At 37.5% G+C, this 26,800-nt stretch overlaps 1 protein-coding gene across 1 annotated transcript in view; it reads right to left on the reverse strand.

Moving 5' to 3' along the window:
* The window catches only part of LOC107291063 (CUB and sushi domain-containing protein 2-like), a 239,071-nt gene that overhangs the window by 155,662 nt on the left and 56,609 nt on the right, over window positions 1-26,800 (reverse strand). Inside the window, exon 3 of the mRNA XM_015820017.1 lies at window positions 17,618-17,730. Coding sequence (XP_015675503.1) covers window positions 17,618-17,730 — 113 coding nt within the window. The remainder of the gene's footprint in view (window positions 1-17,617; window positions 17,731-26,800) is intronic.

Genomic DNA, 26,800 nt, shown 5'->3' on the forward strand with positions numbered 1-26,800 from the left:
TTATTATTATTATTATTATTATTATTATTATTATTATTATTATTATTATTATTATTATTATTATTATTATTATTATTATTATTATTATTATTATTATTATTATTATTATTATTATTATTATTATTATTATTATTATTATAGAGCCTTACAGTACTGACTAACCTCCATGTCAACTGAGATAACTCTCTAGAATGGGCATTAAGAATCTGCAGCAAAAAAAAAAAATCAAAATACAAAAATGGCAGATTGATAGAGTTGTTAAAAATGAGAAGCAGTCTACTGTGATGGGTAAAAGCACCAGTCTTAGTAGGGGTAGGGAGAGCTAGGTTCTTGTCCTCTCTTAGGCATGGGAGCCAACAGGGTAGCTTTGCATGAATTGTTCTCGCTCGCCTCTATACCTGGAAGTCAAAACATTTTAAAAGAAGTCAGTGGCAAGTCATGGCCATCATACCTACCTACTTGCGTGCATGCAAACATATGCACATACATACAGTGGACCAGTGAGAAGGGCCGATAGTGCCCTTGATACAGTTACCATAAAGAGATCTTGTGATCAAGACTGTAAACCTACGCTCAGGGAGAACGAAGAAAATACCATTTCAATCCTAAAAGACTCAAGCCATTAAAAGACAAGTAATATTTTTTTTTCAACCTGCTCTTTAGAGGTTGAATAATTTAAGGCATTAAAAGGGTTGCAGCTGGCTGCAGCTCATTTGTTGTTTACACATTTAAAAACATTAAGCAGATTCTTGACAGTCTTAGGCCTAATGGTTCTTTCTTCAGCTAATCTATCAGCAGTCCAAGTGGACTTTTAATGGTGGGAGGACATCTGTCCAGCAGGGACTGAGAATCTGTCTTTAGCTAGCCTGCGGAGAAATTTCATCTAACAGCTCCATTCTAGAAAAAGTAGGCAAACATCAGGTTATAGGACTCCCTTTGATATTCATGTATATGTATGCATGTAGGTAGGTAGGTAGGCAGGTAGGTAGGTAGGTAGATAGGTAGGTAAGGCTATCCATTTCAACAAGTGACTAGGTGGTGAACAATATTAGGAATAAAACAATTACAAAAATTAAAACACACAGCTCGAGAAAAATAAACAATCATTAGATAAGATAACCTTTATTGTTATTTTTTTTTTACTGTGGGCACAACGGCACACATCAAAAATGAAATTTAGTTGTCCGCTCTCAAAGTGAAACACACACATGACACACACCTAAACATACTATGTACAACATATGTGTAGACCCACACCCCTACATATACATAACAAATAAATATTAAATACCGTCCAACTTGAATATATAACGGAAGGAGGAAGCTTGAGAGTTCACAAGGTTAATGCTGTATGGAATGAAACTATGGCTGAATCTGGATGTTCTGCTACAATACAATACAACCAGGAGCTGAGACCCTTCACACATTTGGAGCTCCAGGCCCAGGCCCAGATTCAGGCTTTAGTGCTAATGTGAAAGGCCAGCAGGAGTTTTGCTAGAAGAGATACATATCTGCCAACTGGAGCCAGTTCTAAAATGCTACTTCAGGAGTCAGGACCATCTTTTCTACCCTAAAAGCCTAAAATGAGATGAACTGTAGAAACAAGAAGAACTAAACCATTATGGGTCCGTGATTGCAATGCAAAAAATTATAGTAGATGATACCGATTAAATTGCACCACTTCCAAAAAAGAAAAAAAAATATCAACACATACACAAAAAGGAAAGCTATATAGAAGGTGCTTGAAAAATATTTCCCATGGCCAGAAAAACCAGAACTAAAAATAATTGCAGCTACCCAGATCTCGTTTAAATATAAAGAACAGTCTATTTATTGAGGTAGCAATTCTGAATTTCAAAAGGTTTTATCTGGGCAGCCACTTCTCATGGACTGCCCAGCATACTTTGGAGAGTTAAACCAGATGTTCTATAATACCATGATTATTTGGTGTTGGTCTTGGTCAAAGACAGCTGATTAGTGCTCACATTTTACAGATGCAACGCTCCAGTACGAGCGTTTTTTTTTTTAAAGAATTTTAGTGCTTCAGGATAAGGCTTCCCCAGTTGGCATCTTTCATTCATATGTGTTGAAATTGCCAGTCTCATCATTACTAAGCTGCAGTGAATGCATCTTTACGGGGAATAACTAAGGTAGCTGTTTCCGATGTCACTGTTTTAATATAGTTCCATAATTCTTTCTCCACTATCTTTGCAGAAGAGTTTATGTAAATATTGCCTGGTGTTAAATCTGTCTGAATTCCAGTGCAACCCAACATGTGAATGATGCAGACGTTCTTCCAAGCTGATCATGAACAAAATTGACCTTCTGTACGTAAGACTGCAGTAGAGCTCTTCCATGACATTTCTAGGTTAACAGCCTCTCTCGCCCTGTAGTTTGCTTCCAAAAGGAGCAATTCAGAGGGGATGGCAATCTGTCAGTTGCACTTTGCCTCATATTTATTTTTGTTTTAAAAATTCAAGCCCTTTCCCTCCTGTTTATGAATAAATTACTGAATTCAGCTCTCATCAAACAATGATCCTAATGAAAACCTCCGGTATCACTGCTCGTAAGATTCTATGAAGTTCACAAAAGTGGTGCAAATATATCTTTACTGCAGTCTTTTCACAGTATCTGATACTTAAAAGCATAAAATTGCTGACCTTGGAAGTCCCATGTAATGATTAAAGTTAATATTTAGTAATGACTATCATTGCCTGTTGTGTTAATGCATTCCATACCTAAATTATACCATATGCAAAGTAACATTCTAGCTCGCAATGAATGAAACCACTTGGACATCCCACTGGTGAAAAAAGACAGCTTAACTAGGAATCAAAAGCTTATCTGAACATGGAATCTTAATAGGTAGCCCCTCTACAAGTGCAGGATTGACAAACTTTGATTTCTTCTTGATTTATTAATCTTCATTTGTTTAGAAGAAATAAACCATAGATTCAGTTGGAAAGCACTCTATGTTCTGGATTCCTTGTAAATTCACCCCACCCTTTAACTTATACCCTCCGGATCCTGTCAGTTCATTTGGTAGATAAAATCAGAAATCAACTCCAGACAAAGACTATAGCTACCATTTGTCTAACAACAGAATTTTGCACATTCTTATATCCCAGTGAACCAGAAAAGCATCTGCCTGAGCTGCTTCCAAATATTATCTTGTATCCCAGGGCATAAAACTGTTTGCCTAAGTCTTTGATGGGAATACTTCCATCAAGGTTACCTTCCTTGCTTCTAAGATAGGTTGGATTACAATTCCCATATTTTCCCAACTATGATCAACACTGTTTACATTTGGGAAAACCCTAAAATTATGTTTTTCCCCCCCCAGTTCTAAAATGGCAATTTGCAATCCTGCATTGATATTGGAATATTACACCTTGATATTTGTGGAGTTCCCTTCTCCTAGATAAAATTTCTCATTATTGATTTATTATTTGTTTTAATGTTTTGAGAGATCCCACATCTCCTGGGATAGCTCAAACATTGAACAAAGACATAAATAAACAGAAAATTAAAAAATGTTAAGACTTTTGCCAACTGAAAGGAGCTTGATTGGTAAAGGTTGATAGACCCAGATACCTGTGAGAGGAAATTACAACATACTTTATTTTCAGTAAGTTTGTATTTCAGAAATTAAATTACCCTTGTATGCAGACATAGTTTATCCCTTGAACCTACTGGTAATCAGCTTCATTCTATATTTGAATATTATAAAAAAAATAGTACCTGCCCAAGCTATCTTAAAAATTTATAATCAAAAGGCATGTCCTAAAACTTAGATGGGAATCCTACTAATTCTTCCTGGTCAAGGCAGACAATTGCTTTAGGATTCACTTTGGAAATGGGGCCATTTTGATTAGCTACAGAAGCAGTTTTCCTAAAACAAGTGAGAAAAAAATGCAAACACTCACAATCACTGTTTTGTTCCTTTTAAAAGGGAAAAAAGTAGGTGTTTTAATTGATGAGGAAACATTGCCATTTACTCAAAGACTGTTTCTCGGTGTATTTAAATGCCTCTAATTTCTTAAAATAAGCAGTGTGCTTCAAGACATAATTGTTGCTTTTCACACAGGCTGTTGGTTTTCCCCGGCTATCAAATTTGTCACAGCTGGAATCACAACAGAACACTGTAGAAAATGAATCTTCAAATGGAATGCTTCAAGTGTCAAATGAAACACTTCAATAGATCAGAAAAGCCAGACTATCACATTTGCAGCACTGGGAAGGGTCCTGTCTATCTCTTCACATGCTCATCACCATCCACCCAAGAATTTATATTTAACCTGGCATGGGCGAGAAATTGGTTTAGTTTGCATTTTAATGTCACTTAATCTAATTTGCATCTCTCAAGGTAATATGTAAACAATGGTGGGATTCAAATATGTGAACAACCAGTTCTCTGTGTGGATGCCGCTTCCAGAAGTCCGTTCTAGGCCTGGCAACAAAAAAATAGCTACCGGTTCTGCCGAACTGGTGCGAATTGGCTGAATCCCACCACCGTATGTAAACTGGAAACAAATTTCCTTCAGGTTTTGCACACGGGTATTTCCATTCTCTTCTACAATGTAGACTTCTGCCTTCTGGTTTTTAGTTATTAAACATCCAGGTATATTTCAGCATGGATTTTTCTCTCCAAAGTATTTCTGAACTAAAAAAAAAAAAATCAGGCACAAAGGAGTGATGCTTCAAAATATTCAAAAGTTGCAAAAAACTAAACAAAAAAACCCCCACTGTTATTTGATCTTAACTGAAATCAAACTGGGCCACTGAAAATGAACACAGACAAAAAGTTTACAGAAAATGCTTTACAAGCATTTTACTGTGTTTGATTAACGCAGGGAATAGCTTGGCAGAAGATAGAAGGAATCCTGTAAATCTGAAATAGGGACCACTTTTGCAAAGTTTAGCTAGGTGAGTACTTGCAATTTTATCCCCAAAACCAGGGCTTTTTTTCTCATAGAACGCCGAGAACAGAGTTCCGGCACCTTTTTTGGATGGAACCTTGTAGGGTAGGCAAGGCGGGTTGTATGACGTGTGTGAGTTCTGGCACCTTTTTTTTTTTTTTTGAAAAAAAGCACTGCCCAAATCTGCTTTCACCCAGTTTTAACAAAACAACTTTACAGAATTTAAAGAGAACTTAAAGAAATCACCAACAAATTCTCGAGTTGTAGGCATAATCTATATAAATAAAAATGTAAATGTTCATTTGTTCAAAATCTTAAATCTCCGAAAGTTCTTCATCAATTGCTTTGAAATTTTGACACAACGTTGCATTCGAATACGCGCGTGTTTTTATATATACCTATATTATATAGATGTCACACCTGTGACAGGTAAAAAAATGCTTTTTTTGAAAAACAGCACCATCTGTTGGACGTAAAAGCAACACACGCTTTTACCAGACTGAGCCACAGCAACGCGTGGCTGGGTACAGCTAGTATATTAATACATTTAAATACAGCTTAATACATTTAAATTTATTTCTAAAAAGACCATTTCAATCTAGCAAGCAATCATTATTGGGACACATCCAGAGAATTGGTTTAGCTTTCTCCCTTCCAGACTATAAGATAGCATGACAATATACCAACAAGATTTTCTCTGTTCATCTCTGTTCTGTTTCAGCCAATAGCTGGTGAATCCTGACTACTTTCAAGTTGGGCAAATTAAGGACAACTTGATAAATGAAAAAAATACTTCCAGAAATCTTAAAAGGAAAATGTTAATGAAGAGGTTTAAGGAAGCGTTTACTTTTAAAAGATGATTTTTATGCAAATGATATATACACACATAGATATATATACACACAAACACATATAGGGTAGAGGTCATCTGAAAAGTGGATAAAATTTACCACCGCACAACAGTTGCTTTTAGACTGTACAAACAATTGTTCTCAAAATTAGATTTCAAATGAATTCAGTAATTAACTAGGCTATTTTACAGGATGGGGGGAAGGATCAATTATATTTATTTTGAATATACTGCAAAGATGTGAGAAATCAATAGGCTTTTTTTTTCTGACCAGGGCATAATTGCTGAGGCTCTTAGCTGGTTTTCAGGCTAGAGAAAGCCATTACGAAAATGTTTCAGCAGCTATCTCCAAAGCCTTGGCATGACTAGCAAGAGGATGAAGTTCAAGGTTTAAACTCTGCAGCAAAGATGTATAAGATCTGTGACTTCTTGCACTGCAATGCTCAATCAAATGTTATGTTGAAGGATTTATTCTTGTCTGCAATGAAGATTCTGATCAGCAACTTGAAGGATTCTTTACTTGTTCCTATTGACCCCCAACTTCATCCTATTTCCGTATCATGTAGAAATGCATCTTGTGCTATACTTCAACTAGAAATCACCATATTCTAGCCCATTTTTACAGTTTTGCTGATGGTTATTAAAACATAATCATATCAAAACAGGTCAATTGGGTTTTGCTTCTCTTTGGCAGACTATCATTTTTTTTATGGCCACCACAGGGAAAGGATGGTATAGTGCTTTCTGAATAAAAATCAGGGATGGTCGGTCTCTCAAGGGAAGAAAAATGGGAGGAAATCATAGACAGGAGTCTTCCCCCCCCCCCAATGTTTTCTTTTTCCTTGGGTATTTACATCTGTACAGGCCACAGACAACTGTGTTATCGATTATGAGTGAAGAAGTCCCTGATAACCTATTCCATTATGTTTCTCCTGCCATAATTCACTTACACCTTAAAATAGTTGCATGTCTATTGGTTGGACTATTATAAATACAATAGGTTCTACTCTTGCATGCTCGAGACAATTTTCTCAAAATTACAAAAGAAAAAAAAAAGAAAAAAGCAATAAAATTTAGACCTTTAGAACTGACTTTTAGTTCTTAAGGAGTGTGGATTGCTTTCTTGCCAAACACTGTGATGCATGAGTATGTTACCATACAATAAAATCTTTAATAATTATGTTATCACACAGAGTTCAAATTTAGGGGAAAATATAATTGTAGTGGCAACGAGAGAAGAGCATTGTTATTGAGAGGAGTTAGTGATATATTTTGATTTCTCCTTCATATTATGGAAAGCTTATAGCTAGCCTGCTTGCTTTTCACCCTTGTTTGCTAAACAAAGGTAGGAGAATCTTCCACATGGCTTCAAAGTTTCTCTTGCTGTGAAAACCTCAGACTCTCAATTCCCATTCAAGAGTCCTATATCAGCCAGGGAAGATCAGGTCTTGCAGTTTCCTGACCATAGCAAGACCATGAAGTTCATGGTGCCAGGTTTTGAAAAAAAAACTGCAGGGTTGTTGTTATTAATGAGGAGCTTCTGCAATGGAATCTAGCATTGTGTATTGTTGAAAAATTGGCTACCCAATGGGGCATCTCTGCTGTTGTTATTAAGGAGCTCCTGGCAGCTTGTAAAAGATTTGAGTATCATCTTGCTTGGTATGTATGCGTCTTATATTATGGTTTTCAATCGGTTTGCTTGAGCTAATAGCAATATGCAATAGGAATATAGCAGTTACATACTGCTCCGTAGTGCTTTACAGCACTATGGTTTACAATGTCAGCAAAGTCCTCTAACAATCTGGCTCCTCATTTTACTCACCTCAGAAGGATGGAAGCCTGAGTCAACCTTGAGCCCCACCAGGATTGAACTAATAAATCCCATTATTTACTAGTGTGTTCATTGTGTCTGGGTCCAAAAGAACCAATTGCCTGGGCATCTGATCACAGCTATGACAGTTGGCAAAACAATGATGCATGCAGTTAACATGAGATTTATTAAGAGATTAGTTTGCATGCAACATAAAATGAAACTAAAAGGGCTTTAGTTTTTTTCCCATTTAATTCAAGGAATAGAATACATTCCTTCTTTAATTTTTAGAAGAATCTTCCTATAGAAGGCTTTTACCAAATTCCTCAAGACTGCAGTCACAGAATTTTTCCTTGGTCATCTCTGCCTTGGAACAAATGTACCCTAGTTGTGAGGCACACAGCCCAATAAGCTGACTAATTTTTAGGGAAATTTCCCCTCTAAAGAGCTGTAGAAAGGGAAACAAAGGATGAAAAAAAAGCTAAATCTAGTAGTCTCAGCCTAAAAACAAAGAAATTCCTAAGTATCTATATGAAGAACTTGCATTTTATTTTTAATGAATGTTAATGATGGCTTACTGTACTTTGACCCAGTTGCAAGGGCTCCCAGCCATTAAAGAACTGGGCAGCGAATAAATTTTCTAAATAAATAAATAACATATGCAAGCCATAGATAACAACATGCAACTCAATTATGTACCCTCACCTTGCCTGGTAGCAAACACATTAACATTTAAATTGAGAATCCCCAGGAAGTGCCAGCAGACCAGATAGGATAACAAAATATACTCCCTGCACATTAACACAGGATTAAACAAAGGAAATGGGATATCTATCTGTATGCCCCTTAGGATTTTACAAACTCTTCAATACAGTTTGGGTATTGTTGGTTTAAATAGTTAAAGCTAGAATTGTCAAATCTTACAATAACCAAGTTTTCAACAGCTACAATTGAACTAAATTAATTTCACAGATAACAGAGAGCTGGATAACTAGTAGGACTATAGAATGAAGTTGAAAGAATTGCTTAGCAGAATTCTTTACAGCAGAGGTCTCCAAACTTTCCAGGCTCACAGACTGGAGGGGAGCAGCTTCAAAATTGGTACGCGCATGCGTGCACGGGGCCACACACTGGCATGGCACTGGTGGCCCCGTTCGTACATGCGGCATGCACTGGTGCTGTGAGCATGCACAAACAGCCGCACACCCTCCACGGCAGCTAGCAGCCCCATTCGCACATGTGCAAACGGGCCGCGCAACAGGCCCAGGCTAGCGGCCCAGTTCATGCATGAACAAATGTGCCATGGACACCCGTCCCCCACTAGCGTCCCCATTCACGCCCATGCACATGCATTTAGGAAGCATCTTTTACATTAAAACTTCTATGAAAACTATTTTGCAACTCAGATATTTTAGAGCTTCTCTGGTATCTAATGCAAGAAATAGCAATGCTCAGTTAATAAGTAAATAGTTCTTCATTAAGGAAGGCCAGCAATTTAAAATAGGCTACTATACAAGCTATTGTCCAGATCGTAACCATCTCTATTAAATAGCATAAAAGCAGTAGATTATTCACTATAAATACTGAGAGAAGTGGAGTGCTAGTTTTGCCAGTGATTCATTGATCTGCTGCTATACCCTAAGCACCAATGCACAGAATTGCAGGTTGTATAAGGAGGCTTGTAATAAGAATTCATCGGGGTAGCTTGCAAATTTTACAATAAATCTCCATGAAATGTGCAGTCTGATAGACCATGACTTCCACAGTTGCTGCAGGTTTTCAGGAAAAGATATATTTCTGTTAAACCACCACTGATCAAGTAGAGCAGGTGTATTCCTCATACGGGATTCTGTTAAATCTGCCTTCGGAATGAGCAGGTGGAAGGATGTTAAACTGAACCTGAGAAAAAGCTGTGCAATGGCTGGCAATCCCAAAGTGGCTGCAGACTCAACTTCAGATTTTTGTGGCTCCGGAGCCTAACCCTGTTAGCAACTAATTTCAGATCACTTTGCCATTCTCCTTCCAGGACTTGTTGTTCAAGAAGCACTCTGGCTTGATCATAAGCCAAAGATAGCAGAAACTCTCATCGTTTATGCAAGACAATAGCTTCCAGCCTGAAATGGATTTGCTGACAATTATTGAAGGAGCCAGGCCTCCAGACAAAAGCTTTGACCAAAGACTGAAACATCTCCTACCAAGCACAGGTTTTTAGCCAGAAGACTGTATTCAGGAAACATTTACAGATGTGATGTTCTGTCCTCAGAAATTTGGTCTGGATAATTTCTAAGGGGTGATAATTGGAATATTGATTGGGTTTAATCAAAGAGTTGAACTGGTGAAAGCAGCAAGTTCAAAACTCTTCCCTTTTGCACAAAACAATCAAGCCACTTGCAGTACTTCTCTATATTGCCTGCCTTACAATTTCAGCTTGGGTCCTCTACTTGCCTGAGGCACAGAATACTGCCAAGAAATATTTAAAACATTTAGCTCAGGGTGTCCAACGTTGGCAACTTTAAGATTTGTGGACTTCAACTCCCAAAATTCTCCAGCTAGCATAGTTAGTTGGGGAATTCTAGGAGTTGAAATCCACAAGTCTTATAGTTGCCAATGTTGGACAACTTGGACGATTTAGTGATGTTGCCCTGGATATTCCAATTGTTGTTCTTTTTCTTGAGGCTTCAAGCAAACATTATAGTCTTTGCTTCTAGTAATCCATCAGTCAAGATGATTCTTAGTGCAAAGTCAGTATGAGGGTCTTAATGCTCTCTTAATTCAGTGGTATTTATGACAGGATCATAGTATTTTTTTTTTATAAAATTTTTATTAATTTTTCAAATTAAACAACAAATAATACAAATATGACAGGATCATAGTATTGATCACATCGATCAGTGTTGGTAAACTTTTATAATCTAGCTAGGAGTATGAGACTTTATATCTTGCTGGAATCTGACTATGAAGTGAACATAGAAGTTTGGGAATTCAGATGCTAATAACAGCCTTGCTTCTGAGTTGCAATTCAATTTGTAAGATATCCCAAAGAGTTTTGTTTTAATCATAGACTTGTACTGATATATCACTGGTGAATAAGTAGAAGCAAGCATTTTTCTATGGTGGAAGCCTTACTCATATCTTACAGTTGTCCTCCAGAGATGAAATCAAAGGCGCAGCTCAAATCAACAAATGCACCATTAACATTGCTTTGGGTTTGCTAGAATATTTTATCATTCTCTGCTGTAAAACCAGCAAATGAACATTCTGTTCCAAAGTCTGCTTTTTTCTCTTTCTGCCAGAGTGTTTCAGCCTGCTGCAGCCAATGCTCAGGTTTCCAATAAAGGTTCCTAGCATATAGTTTACTTCCTATGTTGAGGAGATTCATGGTCTTTGTTAGCAGAACTAATTCTACTCCCTTTTTTAAAAAAAATAAAGATAACTATTACGGATCCCCAGTAAATGGAAATGAGGGCTGAGTTTTTGACCTAGATGAAAAGTGAAGCCAAGGTTGGCACTACTATTCAATACTTGCCTTTGTGAATAAGGATGGGATGTGGGCATTTCCAGAGCTTTGCCCATTTTCAACTAAAGTATCAAATATCCAATCTCAGCAGATAAAACAGCAAGCCACTCAAATAAATTGATGGGCAGGGTAGACCTAGGATGTTATAAAGTGAATGGATACAGAATCTCTATCTTGTGATAAAGGTCCAGGAATAATGCCAAAATAGGTCTCAGTCCTTAGTCCCAGCCAATAACATCAAATTCTGCCAGCTAGCCATTTGTACATCTCTTTTTTTGCTTCAAAAGATGTACTTGTAGTCTCTTTTCATTTCAGGAATTTTTAATGGGGAGAGGAGATTGACAATGAATTGACTCTGAAGGCTGTAGCAAATGCTTTTTTAGCTGCCACATAGTCCTGGTTAAACCATCTGGAAGGGGACATCTGACTGGACTTTTTGTTGCCCTTAATTAGGCATACCTCTCTCCTCTGGATAATTTCACTGAGTTCTAACTTGGTTTGGAGTAATAGTTCACAAGCTGACAAAAGGTCAGTCATGCTGAGCAAGTCACTGACAACTTTGCATGCCAGCTCACTCCATTTAATCCACGAAGCTCCACTGTTCACTCAGTGTCAAACCAAAACAGTTTTGGCAAATGACAGTCCTTGGGAGAGTAGGCAATTATATATTCCTTAATTACAGTTAAAGAGGGGAAACTCCAGATACTGCTTTTCTTAATAAATATCTTTCCACCCATCCTTTGCTAATTGGAAAATGCCAAAAGGAAGTCAAAGAAGTCATAGAATATCAGAGTTAGAAGGGACCTTAGAGGTCTTCTAGTCTTCTTCTGATCCAACCCCCTGCTCAAGCAGGAGATCCTACACAATTTAAGGCAAATAGTTGTCCAAACTATTCTTGAAAACCTCCAGTGAGGGAGAAGCCACAACTTCTGGAGATAACGCATTCCTCCGATTAATTGTCCTGTCAAGAAATTTCTTCTTCATTCTAGGTTGGATCTCTCTTTAATAATTTCCATCTGTTACTTCTTGTCCTGCCTTCAGGTGCTTTGGTGAATAGGTGACAGCCCCCTCTTCTCTATGACAGCCCCTCAACTATTGGAAAACTGCTATTATGCCTCCCCAAGACTAGACATACCTAGTTCCCACAACAGTTTGTTGTACAGTTTCACCTCCAGACCCCTTATCATCTTTGTTGCTCTTCTCTGAACTCTTTCTAGAGCTTCAACATCTTTTTTTATCGGTGTGACCAGAACTGGATGATGTATTCCAAAGGTAGTCTTACCAGTAATGTATACAGTGGTGCTATCACTGTTGTTGATACTATCCTTCTGTTTATGCAACCTACAACTGTGTTGGCTTTTTGGTAGTTGCAACAGCACACTGCTGGTTGTTCACTAGGACTCCTACTTCCCTCTCAGAGCTACAGAAATTGAGCCAGGTACCATCTATTCTATACCTGTGCACTTTTCCTTGCTTAGGTGTAAGACCTAACTTTTCACACTACTGAACTGCATTTTGTTGGGTTGGGCCCAGTGTTCAAAAGGAAGGAATTCCCTTTAATGGCTTCCCTTAGGATTTAATGGAAGGCCAGCTAGGGAGGTAATGAAGTGCTGGAGCACCAACTGTACAGAAGATGACATTTGTACAGTCCTTGACCACTTGTCCACACTCCCCCTTATGAATCTTTGACTAAAGTTATCTTCTTCCTTAGAAAGAGCGAGCAGATACCCTTTCATCCAACTGAATTACAAGTGACAGGAAAAATGCAGCAGACCTTTTCTGTATCACACTACTATATATAGTGCTGTTTAATTGTGATATACTCCACCTTCTCCAGGCAGCTTTTCAACTTTTTCAAATGCAATGATCCTTTGTTTTCATCTTGTATGTTGCTATTCTAATATGAGAGCTGAAACCTGATTAATAGAATACTAATTGCTTGGCCATGTATATTATAATCAATTAGCAGATTCATCTATTAATTAAATTAGCACAAGTGTGAAGAAAAAAAAACCTATTTTTGAAGTCAGTAGCATACTTGTATTGTACAAGATGAAAGCCTTATTTGAGAAAATCATTTCTTTCTGAGAGAGACTGAGAAGAGGATAAGGACTCTTTAATACTGGTACAGTATATCTTGTCTTTTTTTTTAATTAGCACCTATATAAAATGATATACAGGTATATTTTTCTCTGGTTATGTGTGTTATAAAAATATTCTGCCTGTATAATTAGAATACCTATTAAGCTTTTTAATAGGAAAAAAATCTATTAATCTTCCCAATTAATTTGATTAAATGTCACAGCTGTCATAAACACTCCCAAGTACAGTTTGAGAAATCAGTATTAAACTGAAAGTAAGTTACAAGTGTTTGTATAAGTGATTTTAAAAATAGTGAACATCCACTCAAAAGAAATGACAACTAGGAAAGAAAGACTGAATTTTGAATCAGTATCAGACTGACAAGTAAGCATAGCCTTATGCGGGCATTCAAGTTAAAATTTAAAATGGAAAGAAAAACTTAGGCAGAAATGTAAACCATATTTTGACTATAGTTGCTTTGTAAAAAAAAACACCATATGCTGAATATAAATAGCTGTATGCTTCTAAGTATGTACATCAGATCAGTATATTGGAATGGTATTACTAGGGAAGGACATGAAGATGATTTTAAGCACAATGAACCACAAGTAACACCAAACCTCAACATTCCTGATTTTATTATCCAAACCTGAGGATACAGCTTTCCCTCCATCTGAAGAGGTTTCTGCTAGGTTTTGTACTTCTCAACCAAACATGAATCTGATCATTTAGAATGATCAACAACAACAGCAACAACAACAAAAGAGAACTTCATTAAATCTACCGTCAATAGCAAGCAGGGGTGAAGATTGGGAGCAGAGATCCTGTCAACCTGGAACATCAGCTGTCTTGTGAATACTTAACCCAGCTGCCTTTTCCTGTAATATTCTTTATGGTCCTGTTAGGATCCAGACCATTTATATACCTCAGTAGCTTTTGCTAATGCTAACCTTGGTTGATATTAATCTTTATTAGGCCTTTTTCTGGATCAGGGGTGGACTGTGAGATGGTGAACCTTTTGAGCTCAGTGTGTCAAAAATTCAGAAAATGACTATCTTGTCTCTGCTGGCATCTCTCTCTCTCTCTCTCTCTCTCTCTCTCTCTCTCTCTCTCTCTCTCTCTCTCTCTCTCTCTCTCTCTCTCTCTCTCTCTCTCTCTCTCTCTTTCACACACACACACAGATATGGACAAAGGAGGAACCATTTGTAACAAAAAGAATTAAATGAAATTATCGTTTAATAAATACATATTTTTCAAAATGCCTATCCAAGTTGCATGAGACCTAGAAACTTTGGAAAATGCTCTTGCAGCCTCTAAAAAGAACGGGAAAGAATGTCCCATTTTCACACATTTTTGGAGGCTCCAGAAGCTGTGAAAGAGCAGGGTCTTCTTGTGTGACTTTGAGAGGATCTGGTGGCCTGGTGTATCATCAAAAATGACATGGTGTGTCACCTGTGACAGACGTGTCACGGGTTCGCCATCACCAGTGTAAGATGAACCCAGACTATTTGGTTAACAGTCAACAATTAATAGTTGAGATAAAGAGTGTTACCCCCACACACACACACCATGGTTAAATTGGTAACCACGGAAAGTGTTACATGTGAACCCAGCCCGCAAGCACTAATCTAATCTGGATCCTTGGCTAGTTCAAGCCTTGTACCTTCCAGGGACCAGAGAATGTGTGGCTATTGGAGAATGCCACTTTGAAGTACACGCCTAATTTATCCATGCACTTATCCATATTTCTCTTCCATCCAAAGGAAATAAGTTTGCCGTTGCAACCACTTTTATTCATAAAAGAGAATAATAAGATGAGACAATGAAGTAATAAAAAGAGTGTTAGATATAAGGAGGTTGAAACTAGGTAAAACCAACACTACAACTAGGAGCATAAATGATTTCTTTCGAAATTTGGATGACAGCAGAGGAAAAGTAGCAAACTGACCACTAACAGTTGAACATATGTCTGCAAGAGGTTGAATAATGTCCTCTACTTGACCAACATCATAAGGACAGAGACACTGCAGCAGGAAGCCACAAAACAAAAATGACCATATATTGAAGTTGGATATGTTTTCTCCTCACTGAGTTTTAAAAGGAAGCAGCCATATCGGCTGCTCTTTCAGTGTAAAGAAATAGCAATTATTTTGATAGGGATTTAAGTATGACTGTCATGCTGGATTTCTGGCAACTTGTACTTAAACATATATCCAGTATAGCAGAGGTAATTGGGTAACCACTCAGGCACAGAAACCAAACAGGATACTAATGGTAGATAGGTGGAAATCTCAATCTATTAGCATTGATGCTGGGCTTATTTTAAGGGTCAATAAAAGTTCTTCTTGATCAAGCATCAAGAGTTCCTTGGGAAAATAACAGTAAAGCCACTTGTGAAAAATACTCCAGGATCTCATCTGTCTTACCTGCAAATAACTTCAATGTCTGAGACTCTTTGAAGGACACCGGTTTCTCTTTCTAATGAGGTTCTACAAATGCTAACAGTTTATTTATCAGTGAGAGGGATGGATGGGCTAATGAGGAGCATCAGAAGGTACAGCATGTTTCTTAATTTCTTAATCTGCCAGCGATGGGCCATTTTCCTACTAATGGCTTTCATGGGTCCAGATGCCAGAACAACAAAAATAGACAGCTTTCCTCGCCACTAAGTGGTTTGGAACATTGAACCAGAAATGAGGAGGTAAAACTCCGGAACATCATTAAAGTTTTATTAAACCCAGCTTGTTGTTTTATGGATCTGTTCTTGCTTTATTTGCCTTATGATAAAAGAGCAAACCTTCCCAGCATTATGTTAAACTTAACTTTTTCATTCCGAGCACAAGACAGCCACGAGGCAGCAAATTAGAAATTATAATGCAATTCTGTCATGCACAAAATATTAATATATATTCTTTTTTTAAAAAAAAAACAACAACCAAGACCTCCTCTCCATAATGAACTGTTGTTGGTATTAACCAGAAGGTAGTGTGGAATTCACACTGATTTCCAACTTGCTACAAAGTACTCTCTCAATTTATTTTAAATGTCACTTTACTATATTTTCATCAGGTCTACCATCGTGGTGATTGTAATTAATTTTATAGTATACTTAATGCAACTACCATATGGAATCTTCAGGGGATGATTTCTATGAATAGTTTAGAACTTCACTATGAGCTGAGACTTTATTAACCCCCAAATGTTTGGAAAACCTACAGGGACATCTGTCTATCTAATATCCACCCACCATGTTAGAGAAAATTCAAGTGAATTATCAGTAGCATCAGCATCCTTTGTCCTTCTCATCTTCAATTGTGCAATCTTAGATGCAGGGCATTTCAAACTGTATTCCACGGAACGTAGGGTTAGGGTTTCATGAGAGATTAAGGAGGGGGGATGTATTCTCTTGAAAGCAGCCTACAACTTTGGCTCTTGACCGGAGCTTCCCGATTTTTTTTTTTTAAAAATTAACTAACAAGAGTCTACAGCCAATTTTTTTAAAAAAACTTGTGCTAGAACACCACAACAATTGACCCATATTTACAGTGAGTTCATGAACTTAACCTGCCAAACTGCTTGCTTTTATTCCTGTTCCATTGAAATAAGTCCATATCACCAGATTTGTTTTTCATTGCTGGAAAATTGGGGAAAGCAACTCACTTTCTCTTCTGCCTTCATACTGAAAATGAAATAATTGGGGTGAAAAAAAAGCAAGCCGTCCTTTCTGCAATAAACTTGTTAGAATCTTTGATTTCTGTCAAGCAGCAACTTGACCAGTACTAGAAGTATTAAGTCATCAGCAGCCACAATGAATATTGATTATTGGAGCCCTGAGCAAAATACCTCGGTCCTTTTATTCTCTTCCTTTCTCTCTCTCTCTCTCTGCATTTGTTCTTTCTATCCCACTATGTAGCAGAGTGACATCTTTTTCATTTTTTATTTAGATTTTGGGTGTGTTGCAGGCAGAATAGCTGATGACTCTATATTTGGAAAGCTGGCAATTACCCCAGTACCAAGTACAACAATGCAAACAAAACCTCAGAGATTTTCAGTTATGAGGACAAGGGGAGAAATGGTCTATCACCAGGTTTAAGCAAAATGGCATTGCTTAATGAAAACATCTAATTATAAAGGAAACAGTTCAATTCTGTGTAGGTTCTGTGTTCACTACAGTTCTCGTTATAGCTCTATTTGTACTGGTAACAATATACAAGTATTAATATTAGATGGGAAACTACAAACATTTCCCAGGCTTGAACAAACTTCCCAGAAGAAAAGAAATGTAAAATTATTTACTGAATGCTGCCAAGAAAACTATACTGTTGTATCCATGAAAGCACCATGTCAACTTTATTTGGAAGAGCTTTTACTTTACCAGAAAATTCCCTTTATAGAGGCACAGCATATGGATATCAGATGTTCACCAAACGCAATCTTACCTTCATAGGTTGCCTGAAATCCTTGAGCACTGACAGCATAGTCACTTACGAGCCACAAGGACAGCACCACTCCAGTACTCACAATGGGAGGAGGCAGCTGGAAACCTGTGAGCCTGGAAGAAATCAAAGGAGAGAGTCATAATAGGAACTTCCTAATGAAACACAATTCAGATTATCACTTTCCTGTTGATCCGTACAATAGTTTCAACTGCAGAAAACAATGATCCTAACCTCATCCATATCAAGCATTAAGCTATTAGGATGTGATGGTTGGTGACCACGGAGGGAGAGCTGGGGGGAAGGACTACACTGAAGTGACAGTTTCCAAGGAAGGAGTGAGAACATTCCAAGGAGAGGACAAGACAAAAGGCAGCACAGTTCAGTGCTGGACAGGAGACAGAGGAAGGGAATCAGATAGCCACAACCTACAATCTCCCAGAGTATATCCATTATGGCAAGAGTAGCATTAATTTTAGTTTGGCAAGATTCTGTCTTTTTGATGTGAGCAAAGAAAGAACTGAACTTCGGCTGGATTGTTCTATGTCATTCTTGGGCTGGGCTTGACTAAGGGAGTTTGTAGGTTTGTGTTTAACTTTAGTGTAGCGGGCATTATGTGTAAATCTAGCTACCACAAATACTTAACAAAACATGCTTGTGAGTCTAGCTCGTATAAAAAATAACCGTATCCAGAAACCTATTGGGAAACAATACAAGTGCAATGGGCTTATGGCAACAAGACCAACCAATGCATTGGCTGTTGTGTTTGGCACCTCCTGCATTTTCAAAATGGTCTTCAAAGGCCATTCCTGGTGTGGAGTCATGGTTTCATCCTGCAGGTAGTCTCACTTATTATGGCCATGTCATGTAAGGGAATTAACTGGAGAAAGCAAAGTTGGGAAGAGATAGCAGTAAAAAGAAGCCAGGCCACCAAAGAACACGATGACTATATACCATCAAAGCTGATACCAGCCAGAGCATAAAAAAAACTCAAAGAAGCACAGCAAGATCGGAAGAAGTGGAGAGACCTGGCCCATAAAATTGCCGAGAGCTGGACATGACTAAATGGATATCATCATCATCATCCTCATCCTCATCGCATCCAGTTATAGTGAAAGCCTGAAAAGTAGACAGATCCCACCCCAACTAAACATATTGGGTGAGGATGAGGCTCTTCTGGAGAGTGGTTGAAAATTACATTGGATGACACCGATTCTGCTTATTGGTTTTGCAAAATTTAACATACAATTTATCACAAATGTTTTATTTTTTTTATGCAGTTGTTATATAAGTTATTTTTGTTGTGGTAAAATGCTGGGAGTTCTGTGAGATTCCATGGCTTATGCAACAAATACATGAATGTTAGGTCATATCATAAAAATGAAGCTTACAAAATAGTTTTGAATAAGTCTTCCCTTCTAACCTACCTGACAGGGGTCTTCTGGAACTAGCTAAATGCCCTAAGCTCATGGGAAAAAATGCTAACATGCTTTCCTCTGTCCTCCCTCCCCCACAAAAATGCATTTATAAGAAGAAATATAGTGACACTTTCTTAGCAAAAGATCATTGCTGAGTACAATCAAAGGAAATCTAAGAAGAAAATGCCTACAGAACTGGGGAACAGAGTTTCAAATCTAAATTCTGCATGAGCTATGTCTGAGGAGCAGGGTTATAAAACACAGCCATTCATACATCATTAATTAATCCTTTGTTTAGAACTATAAATTTTCCAGCCCAAAGGAAAACAGTATGATTTTACATGCCTTGGAATGCAAGAGTTCACACCACAAAGAGCTTGTGAGAGAGCAAGTCAGTATCCATTCAGAGATGCTGTAACAATCATGAGCTTCTTTTACTATAATTGCTCCATATTTTATTCCACCCCAAACCATCATCATTACTGTCAACATATACTGCATTACCCAATGGTAATAAGAACTGGCTGCCTTCTAATGATTTGCTACAGCTTGTCAAATGTGCTACAGCTTCAGCTCAACATTGTGCGCAGTGTAAAATATCTGCACAAGGACAGAGAAGGATACATACTCAGACATGCATTGGGGGGATATGTCTTCCCCCAAACAACATTTCTTATTCTTTGAAACAGACTGCCAGTCATGCCTCAGATTAATTTCATATTGCTCTTTCAAAAAGGAAGGAAGGAGAAAGAAGATGAGTGGAGGGAGGGAGGAAGATGAGTGGAGGAAAGGAGGAGAGTGGAGGGAGGGAGAGAGGGAGGGAGGAAGAAGAGTAAACAGTTCTATAGTGGAATGAAGGGGGGAGAGAAATAAAAAGAGGGAAGGTGGTCCTATTTACTTGTGGCTTTGATTATTTCAGTTGAAGGAAGATTTATTCTCTCAAAAAATAGAGAATACTTATACCTTTGATTTTTCCTGCCTAAATGTAAAACTTTGCTTTCCCCCCATTAAAATTCATTTTGTTGGATAGGGCCCATTGTTCAAGTCTGTCAAGATCTTTCTGGATCCTTAGCTTGTCTTCTGGGGTGTTGGCTATTCTTGCCAGTTTAGTGTCATCTGCAAATTTGATGAGTTCCCCATCTATTCCCTCATTTAAGTCATTTATGAAGATATTAAGATGGAGCCTTGTGGTACCCCACTGCTTATTTCTCTCCATGTGGATGTAGTACCATTGAGGATTACTCGTTGAGTACAGTTTGTCAGCCAGCTACAAATCCATCTGGATGTGATGTTGTCTATTCCACATTTTTCTAGCTCACCAAGAACTAGGTTGTGGTCTACTTTGTCATAAGCCTGACTGAAATCTAAGTATACTATGTCCACAGCATTTCACTGGTCTATTAATTTAGTCACTTTATCAAAGAATGAAATAAGGTTGGTTTGGCATGAACTGTTTTTAACACATCTGTGCTGGGTATTAGTTATAAGTTTTTTTTTGCTTCTAGTTGTTCGCAAATCTGTTTTTTTTTTATTAAATACATTTCTAAATGTTGGGTAACTTTTTAATAAGTACGTGCTAGCAGACTGGAACTGCAAATCAAGCCAGCTCATGTTGGGATTCACAAAAGCAGTTTCTATGTGGTAACTGGCTCCTGGAGCAATTCCCCAAGGAGTTTGACTGCAATTCTTAAGGTTGCAAACCATACTGAGATAAATGGGAAAAAACAGTTTGAAGACAGATGAAAAAGGGACATGAATTATATCTTATTTGCCAGCGCAGCAAATTATATAGTTTGCTTAATGAAGACCAATGTGGTATGTGAATTAAAGATAACATCAACATTTCGTAGCCCTCCCAGATTCTTTCCATAAATGAATTTTATTCTGCAGCTAGATGTTAATTTTATTAATATAGGTTGGTTCAGCAATAATTCCTGAACTAACATTATGACATCCTAGGTATTAATTCCCAGCTGTTCTATTGACATAGCTGGGAAATGGCTAATATACATTTCTGATTAACAATTACAGTTTTATCTACTAATCCTACAACCTCCCACTTAGCTAAGGCAATTTATAAAATAGGCTTAAAGGAAGGATTTATTTTAAAGGGGGAAAAAAGGCTTTCTCTCTCTCTTTCTGCGTCCATCAACTTAAGAGGTAAAATTCTACCATATAAAAATATACCAAGGACAACTGATAAGTCTGTGGCATTCCATCAAGGAAAAATAAACCTTTAAAAAAATGCAGAAGTTGGAAACAAGGTTATATCTCGCTTTTCAAAAAGGCTGACAAGAGGAATCTTGGGAGTTGGCCCCAACAGACCTGGAAGTCATCAAGTCATCAAGTTGGGGAAGGCAGTTGTCTGTCATCTCATTTTATTCAAGATAATCCAGACAAATTTTGAACTTGTACTGATAGAAGGTACATTTCCAAGAACCATATACTTGTTCCTGTTTGTAAAAAAAAGAGAGAGAGAGAGAGAGAGAGAAAATAATAATAGCACCAGAAAACTGTCCCACCCTGGTTGCTAATTATTTGTCATCCTCAATTCCAAACCCTCAGAATTTTACTGGATGGCAACCAGAAGGTTTTGGAGAGGCGTAGAGGAAAAAGGAGAGCTGTCATTATTTTTATTTATTAAGGTGCTGTATTTTGTACCTTGTCAACCAATTTGCAACTTGATGCCCTTCAGATGTGCTGAATTTCAATTCTCAGAAGACCCAGCAGGAATGTTAACATATTTGAAGGGCATCAGGCTAAATAAATGAGAAAGCAAGAAATTAGGAGGATTGAGCTTCATGTCAACTAAATTTTCACAGATACAAGTGGTGTAAGAAGAGATTGTACTGCAAAACAATGAAAGCAATCATTTGATAGTAAGCCAAAGGTATTAAAAGCCTGAAATAAATAAGAAAGAAAAGGAAATGTAGCTTACCCCCACAGTATTTAACATAGATTTCCAAATGTGGCTTACCCCCACAGTATTTAACATAGATTTCCACATCTTTTATCCTTCCAGATAATATTTACTTTTACTATAATTATATGCAGGTTCACACAAAGTACAAGGGGAAAAAAGTTAAAACAACAGATAATTTCCAATACACCTTTTTCATTTTGGGAAGAAGATCGAATCTAAGTTCCATTATACAAAGAATCAAACCAGTATCATTTAAGATTCCTCAGAAGAATTCTACATACATTTTAATGTGAGTTCAGCTTAGAATTCTGATGAAACTATTAATTTTGGAAAATTCAAAATGACTACTGAGCAGAGTGCTGTTGGTTTTCATAACAATGGGAAACAACCTGGATAATCTCACTAGTTGTAAAATGTATTTTGACCTATTTCACCATTCAGGATCAGATGAGCTGTATATTTAAGCAGATGAAGACAATTAACTATAACCTTTGATATTAAATACAGGAAAGATCCCACCAATTTACAACTCCAGGGAGCCTGCTTGTTATTTTTGCCCTTGAAAAAATAAATTAAAATTTTAACGATTAAGTAATATACTCCTTTGAGATCCCACTGGAAATGTGTAAATAACATGCCAATGGAATCCTGCCTAAACAAAGAGATCAGACATTCCATGCCTCAATGGTTTTAAGAGGAAACCTTGAGAGTCATTATCAAACAAGCTGTTCTTTTTATACTGTCTAAATGCAGTCATTTCGATTGCATTATTTACTTTCCTTTCTGCCAAGAATCTTACTCTACCAGCAGGAGGGCCAAATAAAAAAATATCCATTTCACAATGTCTGATTGCCATATAGAGACTTGAAGAAATTTCTTGTGATGTAAAGCAGGACAAAAAAAATAAGGTCCAAAATTTGCATGTTAAAGGTCCCAAACTCTAGCGAAAGCATGTATGTGGAGCCTCTCCCAGCCAGTCCAGACTGAAAGGTTTTCAAATCTTTGGCATCATAAGCTAGGTGAAGCTCATCCTGCTCTATCCAGTTTGTTAATATTTCCCAAATCTTGTTATGGTTGTCATTTCCCCAGTCAGTATGGCGACTATTAAAATCACCTATATATATATACTCCTTGATGGTCCAAGGTTGACAGTGGTGGGCTAGGCTACTTAGTATTGGGAGGTTTTGTAAATTGCCATGATCATTATTCCTGATATTTCAGTAATGGTAGTTTCAATGTTGTATTGTTGGGTACAATTAATAACCTTGTATGCTTGGATGTCATGTCAGAGATACATTATGGAGCCATGAACATTAGATGTTATTTTAGCTACAATTTTGTACCCCAGGATCTTCCCTTGAGCTTTAATCTGTTTCTCATCAGCCAAATGAGTCTCTTGTATTGTTACAACATCTATCCTCTTATCTATGCCCTGTCTGCTCAGGTACTCACATTTATTTCTATTTAAGTCTTTTATATTGTTAAAAGTTGTTAAAAAAAAACTGTTGTAATCTAATTGTTGCCTCTGTAGTTTTTTACTGTGATGGATGCAATACCCAGTTTGGTCACCGTGTGTATAAACTTTTAGTTGCTCTGTTAATACAGAATATTGCCCAGGCTGTACCATTGTGAAGATAGTCCACACATTGATCCAGCAAACTACCTACCTATAGCTCTGCTGAGTAGTTGCTATAAACTTCAGGAACTATTACTTTATAACAGAATACACCAACATATTGATAGGGTCTTCTTTTCAGACTTGAGTTCCACACCAAAAGAAGCTGCTGCTGCACGCAAATTCTGGCTCTTATTTCATTTATCAAAGCCGGTTTCCAAAAAAGAACGAAAAACTTTTGTGGCCTTTATTGATTTGACTGAAACTTATGGTGTGGCTTGATGGTTTGATGCTCAAGCTGAAGAAAACTATTTTGGGTTTTAAAGTAACAAATCTTTTGGAGAACATGTTTAAAAAATGATATTTCAAGGTCACTGTAGGAGACACCACTAATAAATCCTTTTCCATTAAGTATGGCTTGCCACAGGAATTGGTTCTAGCCCCAATCCTATTTAATCTGTATTTACCAGAAACCAGTCTGAAAAATTTTGGTATGCCAATGATATGGCAATAGCTATTCAAACCAAGGAATTGGACGAAGTGGAACACATTCTTACTAAGGATTTGAGGTCACTAAGGCAATATTATGAGAAGTGGAGGCTATGCCCTAACCCAAGTAAAACTGAAGTATGCACCTTCCATCTAAACAACTGTAAGAGTTAAGCATATCTTTTTGTGGAAAGAGGATAAAACATAACTGTCATCCAAAATATCTCAGAATAATTCTTGACAAATCCCTTACCTTTGGAAAACACCTTAGAGTAATCAGACAAAAATTAAAAACCGAGAACAACTTAATTAGGAAAACCTTAGGAACAGGCTGGGAAGCAGAAGCAAAAACATGAATATGAATTTATCTCAGTGTTACATGCATGCCAGAGTGAGGGTGTAGTAGGTGTACAAGCGAACTTTATCTGTATGAGACAGTAGCAACCAATGCTCTTTGCAGCGTCTCCCCCCCCCTCTTTCTCATGTGCTCACTTAGCAACCCTTTCACTTAACCACTGGGCCACTAAAATAAAGCTAGACCTGCGCCTCTTCCGCCGAGCCTTGAAAACCCATCTATTCTATGCGGCCGTCCTGGCGTAGTTTTGATTGGACTTTGCTAGGGGTTTTATATGGGGTATTTTAGAGCAGGCTTTTTATTCAATATTTATTGTGATTTTTATTATTGCCTGTTCACTGCCCTGAGTCCCGTAAGGGAGATAGGGCGGTATATAAATTTAAAAAATAAATAAATAAATAAATAAATAAATAAATAAATAAATAAATAAATAAATAAATAAATAAATAAATAAATAAATAAATAAATAAATAAATAAATAAATAAATAAATAAATAAATAGGGAGTGAGTGTCCTGTACCATAGGGTGAATTCTGCAACGGTGTCTTCTACAGGAAGAGTCATAATTGTTCTGTTTCCCCCAACTCAGTCTCATTAAATTACTTTCCATGGTTTGAAAGCTATACTTTTGCTGATGAACCTAAAGTTGTATTCACATTTTTTTTACAGCCATATCACATTGCTGACTCATATCATTTTATTTTTTTAGGTGAGGAAATTTGCATCTTTTTTCATTTAATTGTGTTATTTTCCTTTCCTTGTGCAATATGTGCAGTGGTGGGATTCAGCCGGTTCGCACCACTTCGGCAGAACCAGTAGCTAATTTTTTTGTTGCCCAGGCCCAGAATGGACTTTCAGAAGCGGCATCCACACAGAGAACTGGTTGTTCACCTCTTTGAATCCCACCACTGAATGTGTGTCATCCTGACCACCCTTCCCGATAATTACTGATGGACTCATACCAAGTAGGAGATCATTTTAATTTTTTCCACTGAAAAATAATGAAAGACTCAGGAGGATTTCTTCCTATGGAAATCAGAAATTCATATGCTCTCCTTTTTTTTTTTTTTTTTACAAACATTAACTTCTGAATTAGATAACATAACATACTAGAAACACTGATCATGATTTACCCTAGCTAGCACCAAAGGAGCTTTCCAGTCACTTAGCAAAAATCCTCACAAAAAGTTCCCATATCATCCATTTTTTCCCCAACAATTTTTTTGTCTCAGTTGTTACTTTAAATCTTTAATGTTACAAGCCATTATAATGAGATTTTTAGAGTCACATTATTTTATATTGGTGCAATAATTGAGATCTCCAAGTGCCTAATTAATCAGCAAAGAAAATTCGTTTTGTGCAGAAACCAAGGGAAGCTCAGAAAAACTGCCACAATTAGAAATATTTAAAGGGAGAGTTTGTCTGCCAAGCTGTGGTAGCCATTCTGTTGAAGATACTGCCTTAAATCTGGGCTGTCACAAAGCAAAAACGGATGCTTTGGGCTATATAAAGCTCCGCTGAGTTAGAATCATGCTAGTATGATACACCAGAGTTTCAAAGGCAAAATTCTGGTGTTATTTTAGAGCTCAATTGTCCTTACTAAATGTTATTCATTCTATGTCATTATCATTAGACCAATTCTTCCAGTTATTTGCGCCACAAAATTTTTAATAAAGGAAATACTGTACCGGAACAACAGTGATGTCTTTTTGACACAAGGAGCATATTTGAAAAACAAATATTCCAAATTAGATTTGCTGAAAGGACTCAGACTAGATCAGTGGTGGCGAACCTATGGCATGGGTGCCAGAGGCGGCACTCAGAGCCACTCTCTGTGGGCACGCGCGCCGTCGCCCCAGTCTAGGCCTTCAGCTGGGTTTTATAAAACCTTTTCGCTTTAGGCCTCCGCCGCCATGTACAAAAAAAAAAGGTCCAATCAATCAGTCAATTTCAACTTCTCGTGGGAAAAAAAAGATCTTGCAAAGTTGGAATTGATGAACTTTTTAGTCCCACCCAGTCTGCCGTTACTACCGTAGCCGCGCCCACCCAATGGGCCATGCCCAGCCAATTGGCCACGCCCACCCGGCACTCGACGATGCATAAGTGGGTTTTGGGTTGCAGTTTGGGCACTCGGTCTCTAAAAGGTTCGCCATCACTGGACTAGATATTCTGTAATGATGGATTACGCAACTATTGCATTAACTACCCCAGCTTAAATAAATCCAAACCATGACTCTACCATGTACATTGAAAATACACCTCTCATTGTCCCCAACCACTATGCTCATCAGCTAGGAATTCAAGAAGCAGCTGTTCCAACTCATCTGCCAGGCATTGGATTAGGACAAGCTAAACTGCCATTTTAGTTGTAAGTGGCATTGAGTGA

This window comes from Protobothrops mucrosquamatus, unplaced genomic scaffold (assembly GCF_001527695.2).
Source record: "Protobothrops mucrosquamatus isolate PMUCROS unplaced genomic scaffold, P.Mucros_1.0 scaffold1043, whole genome shotgun sequence".
NCBI lineage: Eukaryota > Metazoa > Chordata > Lepidosauria > Squamata > Viperidae > Protobothrops > Protobothrops mucrosquamatus.